Source organism: Palaemon carinicauda, chromosome 2, assembly GCF_036898095.1.
Source record: "Palaemon carinicauda isolate YSFRI2023 chromosome 2, ASM3689809v2, whole genome shotgun sequence".
Classification (NCBI taxonomy): domain Eukaryota; kingdom Metazoa; phylum Arthropoda; class Malacostraca; order Decapoda; family Palaemonidae; genus Palaemon; species Palaemon carinicauda.
In genome coordinates this window covers 129,551,586-129,559,390 of record NC_090726.1, presented here as the reverse complement: position 1 = coordinate 129,559,390, position 7,805 = coordinate 129,551,586, and the positions used below count along the sequence as shown (strand labels likewise).

The following is a 7,805-nucleotide window of genomic DNA, read 5'->3' as shown; positions in this document are numbered from 1 at the left end:
GATTAAGGCTATTCGGACGTACAATCCCTTCTGACTTTCAGGAAACGAATTTAGTTCTATCTCTACTCAATTCTTTGACCTCATGATCTCCAGGCCTTGGAGAGACACCAAAGGAACATGATGGGTAAAACGAATCCCACTAACGGATCGAAACAAACACAAAATCAAGACACGTAATATACTCTGGAATCTTTTTATTTTGGAATTCGGCATTGATTGGGCAGCCGTATTGCCTACGAATACGGGAAAACCATTACATATTCGAGATCCTAACCCTATGTTTTCATTATCAAAACATTTCGAATGTGTGAGATTAAAAATTGCATACAAATGTAAAAGTTACAAATTGCAAAATGCAGCAAAAATTTTCATTTGGATTTATTTCTGGTGCCAAACCACTGCCGAGTAACTTTCACTATCAACAAGATGAAGAAAGGATGATTTTATGATTTACACTCACGAACACACTAACATGGATATAAATATACAAATAATTAATATAATCATCAATCCACCCACATTTTACTCACAAAACTGACACACGATGGATTCCTTAACAAAATCATGAATGGTTCAAACTTTTATGAAACTTACTAGATACATTGCCAAATTCAATGGACACACTGACTGTAGGACTATACATTATAGGTGACACATTATTTGCATAGGATGCACTTCTAAGGGATTTGGGGTCTGCTAACGGAAACTGTTGAACAGAGAAAGTTCTTTTTGTCCCCTTGCTTACGGTAGGTTTTTGCTGACACTATATTCTAATATATACTTATTTCCATCAAAAAGAACAATTCTTTAAAAAGGCATTATTCCTATGTTGTTATATAAAGTATTCAAACTAACAGCTAGCACCGCTGTATGACCTAAATTGCATGTACTATAAATACGGTAGCAATCATTGCCGAATTCAAAAAAAAAAAAAAAAAAAAAAAAAAAATTCCTGAGATGGAACATATCAGTTACCAGGTATTAAATGTTGAAAAGTCATCGACATTAGACAGCAAATAATTTTTGAAACACGATAGATGTTCATCATACATAAGACTAATGTATCTCATCCTTAAGCTAAGTACTACCTTCTCGTAACTGGCCTATTTCAGGTTGTGCCAAATGCTGCAACGCCCGTCTTTCTGTTTCCACTTAATCAATTTAGAAGAGCATCTCTCACATACAAGGAAAATTCTGTATCTAAGCACATCAATTATTACAAGACATTTAGAAGTGTAGTAAAACTGGCAGCATCTTTTAGATCATAACATGCTGGAATCTGTATACAGTAGATCACCCCCCGGCACCCGTTGTCTTCTGGTCCATACGCAGTGCTTACTGCAGGTCATTAATCTTCCCTATATATAAGGAACAAGTGTCTAGCTATATATATATATATATATATATATATATATATATATATATATATATATATATATATTCATTTCCGGTCACTCAGCAGCATGACGTATAACTACTCAGTATCTCACCATCTGTCGGGTAGGGCGAGAGGCAGTAGTCATACCTTGATGAGAGGGATTGTAGGTAAGAAAGGGGAGTTGTGTGTGCGTGTATATCAATATATATATATATATATATATATATATATATATATATAATATAATATAAATATATATATATGTATATATATATATATAGTCATCATTTTTGACGGGTCGCGTACACTAATTTCTCTATAGTTTCACAACATATGGCATTCAAAATATGAAAGAAAGCCTTCTTATAAACCATTAAATGTGTGAATACCTTTTGTATGCAAAAACAAAATAATACTGTACTTTCACAAAGATTCCAATCCCATTCGCTATAGATAATTTTGTCAATGAAAGGAAATACCTATCAGAATTAAACAGAATCAATATTCCAATGTAAAACACACAAACGAAAATGTATCCCAAAACAAGATCTCTTAAGCTTTGGTAGGGCAACGTCTCTTTGCCACTCAAACATATCAAGTCACCCATCACCTAATTCTTCTAGTCTTTTCCATCTAAATAACACACATACATACACACACACATATATATATATATATATATATATATATATACATATATATAATGATAAATTTTCCCATTTAAACGTTTTTATTTATATAAGCCATAAATAATTACTAATATCGACTTCACACTGCCTTGGGATCAGAATCCCAAGGGGAACTGAACTTTGTGATAGTAGCTTCTGGTAGGCTGCAGTTTCGAACTCGGACCAAGGAAACTGAGGTTCCAGTGACGATTAAAGGCAACTTCAACCTTATGTATGTAAAAACAGACGCAACTGATGTAAAATTTTAATCTGACACCAACAAAGAGTAAAAACCAGGTACCACCTTTTTCTACAATATAAAAATAATATATACACACACACACACACACACATATATATATATATATATATATACATACACACATATAAGTATATATATACATATATATACAGTATACTTACACAAATACATAGATATACATATATATATATATATATATATATATATATATATATATATATATATATATATATATATATATATATATATATATCAAGATCTTATAGTCTTTACTTAAGAGACCTTCCACTAGGCTTAAAGATATCCATTTATATTAGTATGAAAATTATCGCAAGTCATTTTGAGGGTACCTAGGAGTCAAATAGATGAAGCCACAACTAAAGTATAGATACACACTTAATATAATGTTTAATGCACAAATTCCTAAATAAATACTATTGAATGTCTAATCCTTTTTACCGTGAATTTGGATGTTTGTGTCATTCTAATGTGTTGGAAGGACAAGAATTAGTTCATCTTCATAAGCACAGTGTTTACATGGAGATTACACAAACACCATAAATGCTATGTAACGGTGCCGCTGCTAATTGCAATATACAGTACTTTACTACGAATACCAAAGGTCTAAATGGTAACGATGTGTACTGTAACGTGGATAAAAGAATGACTAACACAATTTGTAGTAATAACTGTTCGTGGTAATTAATAATTAACAATACTGAACATTTGCACATATCAGTCCTACTGAAGATATAAATTTGTACGATTATCGTTCTCTAATAAAGCTATGCGATTATATATATATATATATATATATATATATATATACATATATATATATATATATATATAAACGTATATATACAGAGAGAGAGAGAGAGAGAGAGAGAGAGAGAGAGAGAGAGAGAGAGAGAGAGAGAGAGAGAGAGAGAGACTTTTAATACGAATACAAAATCAGTCCTCACCCTTGAAAACCTTATCTCTCCAAGACTGCAAACACGAGAAGTTATGTTCCAACTGGCAACGAAATGCTCACTAAAGGCATTGCTTTGACGCACAAAGGAAATGGGAGTTGAACTCAACGAGGAAATGGGACTTACTTGAACTCAAAAAGGAAATATGACATACTTTAGATGAGCATGCAAGGGACAGGGGAGGGAGCGAGGGCAAGGCCTTGTTGCTACAGAGGTCTCCGCCAGGAAATGCATTGCTACCAACCAATAAAGAAAACAGATACGGATGTTTTTGAGTCACGAAAATAACAACGTTGGAGAAGCATACGATTTAAATGTTCTAATCTGAGGATATGATTTCTGATTATGCTAAATCACTTATTTCAAAAATAAAAATAATAATAATAATAATAATAATTATCCTCATAATTATTTATTCCACAAAAAGTTGTATGCAAAACAAAAACGTAAAAAAACCGAAAGCATACATCAGATTAGTCTGTAAATTTGGAAAATAAGTATTGAAGTTTTCATGTACGAACATCGTCAGATATGTTACAACTTGATAAATAGAAGACCGACGGAATAGGCAGCATAGATGGATTTTCTAGTTGAAGTTGCCGAGTTGCATCTTACGCGAGGAATCCTTTTCACGGGAGCTTATTCCAAATTTATGATTACATTTCAAAAGAAAATGGGAACGAGCAGGGAAATCTTGTTTAACGCTATAAACTCGGAATACATTCACTCGACCACAATAACTATCTTTCCTGCTTCACAGCACATAAAAATTACTAAAAACAACAGCAGGGCTACAGCAAATACGGGAGGGCAGGTATCATTATCTAGAGCTTCCCAGATAAAAGGTAGTGCAAGGTCGGCATAGATATGACAAGTATGGGGAGGGGAAGGGAGAGGAGGACAAGAGATTCTGATTTCAGCACTAATAAATCAATGCAGGAACCGTCTGAATTAACCGCCGTCTTCGTACTATCAATGTAAAAAAAAAAAATCAAATTTGATGGGGGGCAGATATATTCCCGGAAGGGGGGAGCAAAGGTTCTTGGGGGAAAACGAAAATCGAAAAACATGGAAGTTGCGGATCAGGGATGGGGGTTGGATAAGCCTATCTTCCTTCGTAATTATTTACACCTGTCCTTTTACCACCCAACCGTAAAATAGGAGTTAAATCACTGAAAGCAAACACTTCTTGGCCCTAGGAGCACAACAGCAGACACAAACTGTATTCCTTTGTAACTTCGCAAGAACACAATTTCAAACCAGTGCTTCGTAGCCATAATACTAAACTCAGATCTGACATTTCTTCAGAAACATGAACTGTTGAGTTCTACTAAATTCAAAATGATATGGTTTGCTAAATATGAATACAATTTCATGTACCAGTTCTTATCACCCAAAGGTGCATCTTGGTTAACAAAACGCGCCACATTTATAAAATCGGAAAATTAGTTAAACGCCCTATAGGCAATCCCATTATTTGGGTGGGAACTACGAAACAAAATAACAACGTACAAATTATATATGTATATATATATATATATATATATATATATATATATATATATATATATACATATATATATAATATATATATATGTATGTATATATACATATATATATATATATATATATATATATATATATTGATGGAAATAACTGGTTATTTGGCTAAATTACTCATGATGTATTCAAACGCTACAATTCGTTACAAAAATACAAAACGTAACTTTTTTTTTACTCAAACCAATTTAACAAGTCAGCAAAGAACTACGAGACTACTACACTCGAATTAAATCTTATTCCAATACATCAGTAACATGACTAAGTGACACATTCTTGGACGTCTGTAGTAAGTAGTGTTTTATAGAACGGCAATTTACCAATAAAGAAGGCTGGATATCATTTCCCCTTTGATGACGAAGCTAATAAATGACACAAACAGAGGGTTTGATCAATATCACTAATGGAAAAAGTAACCTATACATAATACAAAAAAGAAAAAAATATATCCCCAATGAATAACCTGATGCTGTCGCTACGACCGAAGCACTGCATTTCTCTTAAGAACTGCAACTCCGAGCATACGACAATGAAATGTTTATCTTTTACACTAGCACCTTACCTTACTCTATGCGGGCTTCGTTGTTGACTTGGGACCAGGAGAAGGCGAGTAGCAGGCCCTTGATGAATCCAACCACCCATGTGCCGAGCACGCCCACCGCGTAAATGTGGGCGGTCTCGCGTACAGACCCACACTTCTGTTTTGCTAAAAACTGGTATTTTCATTGTATGGGCTGGCATAAGGGTGAAGGTGGCACGGGCTTGCGTAAGTTCATTGGGGGTGAGAGGGGGCGTGATTAAACTCCAACATGAGCCCCCTTGCACCCCATCTACAGACGTCAAACCGAGCTCGAGCCCCCAGGAAAGGCCTGATCCCAATACCTCCAACTCCGTTTCCTCCCCGGCAACAATAAAACCTTTCCCATGGCTACTGAGAAGTCCTTCGATTTTAGGATGGCGTCCGCTGTACACACCTCTAGCCACGCACAGAAGTACACTAAGAAAGACAGTTTTTGACGTCCACTCCGGCCCGTTAGCCATGTTGTTCTGAGGAGAATTGCTCAGCGACGGCGCGACTTGGTCTACATATACACACGGAGATTTAGCGCGATCAATAACCGAGCGTTATCGAAAAACATAGCCTCACATTTCAAACACATGCCCTTCTTTTAATTTTACATCTATTCCGACATACATGATTTATTTGTGCCAAAACAGCAGTGAGATGATTTTACAAATTGTTGTATTTGGTATATTCATCGCGAATTTAAAACCCATTTAACTTTCTGGTTTGTTTACATCAGTTCCCGTTTTCTTTGATGACGTAAAAGCGTATTTGCCGGTAGATCCAGGTTATGAAATCGATGTCTATGATATTACCCAAACACAAGGCAGTGATTTACGTACATACGCCAGGAATTGTAACAAACTATAAAGATACAGTCGTAGACAGATATAATCTAATACAGTATATCCATGAAATACCTTAAAAACTTATATTCCGAATGAAACCGACTGCGGGAGAAAATTAATAAAATTAGCGTACCTAGATCTAAATTCGTATAGCCTAAATTACTTAAGATCCAATGGAAAACAATGAATGCGGAGAAACTTCCTAATTATCCAAGCAACAAAGTTATGTTTTCTTGTAATAGCCCTATTACAGTAGGTTAATGAAGTGCAAAATAATACACTTATCAAATGATATAGCCACATTACAGCGGAGACAATAACACCAAGATGAAATGGAATGAAGGTTATCACAAAAACAACTCGTGAGAAGTCACTTTTGATAGTCTTTAATATAAATGGTGTATTAACATGATGGGAATTCGAGTACACAGCTCCTTACAGCTGATTAATTTACAATCGTGTTTCTCTTCTCATAACTTGTAGGCTATTCGTGGCAAGGAATCAGAAACTTGCCGCCACAAAGGTGTTAAACGTTCAATATTAAAGAAAAAAAAGAATAATTTCCCTAGAGTATAATAACCAAAATAATTCTATTTCACTATCTGTTCTCCTTCTGCATCCCGAAAACAAAACATATATGGCCTCTACTTCTACTTCCCCTATAGGCCTACGATGCTACTCATACCGCATCACAACAAAATTCTATTATTGAGGACCAGTGTGAAAGTAATTTCTCTTAATATTTACCTGATGCGAATGGCAGTTGTAGAAAAATACACAACAGAAGTGTTTGGGAACTGGATTGCCAATTCTTGATCTCTTTGAAAAATGACTCGTGTATCTATATAGGGAAACGTAATACGTTTTCCAGGCTAAGGTTAAAAAAGAACAGCCTAAAAACCAAGATGAACCTGGGCCCAGAAAGATGGCGGATAATAGGAGTAAAAACTACGATCGAAGAAACCTGGTCCCGATTTTTTTCCACCACGGACCCCTTAAAAGTTCTATAAAGATTTCGGGGATACAACAGGAAGAAAAAGATAGACATTTATATATCATGAATCATTATGCAAATGGAAACATTCTGACACACTGGTCATAACTTAAAATATAAAATGTATGGAATTAGAAATTTACCAAGCTTAATGCGATTATCTGAACTTGGAGAGGGCCTGCAAGTTTTGATATTTAACTCAAGATTAGACAATGGGAGTCAAAAGTATTCTCTTATCATGATACCAACCCTGTCCACAGGCTTTGTCAAGAAAAGTACATTTCAAATTCGACTTTCGCCAAATATATTGAGAAAAACGGATTAAAAAAATATTAAAATTTTCTTTGCTTGGTAAATAAACTTTGAGTCTTCCCTTCCAACATTTTTAATTTGAGGTCGCCAAATAGGACACGGATACCAAATGAGGGGACATATGACCCCTAATCGATATGTTTTTACTCTTAATTCTTTAAGCTTCAAATACGCGATGTTGCATTTAAGTACAGTTTCTTTGAATAACATTTCTCCTTCTTATTAGCTAGACTCAGGTCATTGT

At 34.8% G+C, this 7,805-nt stretch overlaps 1 protein-coding gene across 1 annotated transcript in view; it reads right to left on the bottom strand.

Annotated features, from left to right (window-relative positions):
• Nucleotides 1-5,920, bottom strand: part of LOC137626944 (unextended protein-like) — a 363,067-nt gene extending 357,147 nt beyond the window's left edge. Inside the window, exon 1 of the mRNA XM_068357933.1 lies at nt 5,405-5,920. Within this exon, the coding sequence (XP_068214034.1) occupies nt 5,405-5,883 (479 nt within the window). The 5' untranslated portion in view covers nt 5,884-5,920. The remainder of the gene's footprint in view (nt 1-5,404) is intronic.
• Nucleotides 5,921-7,805: the final 1,885 nt, after the last annotated feature.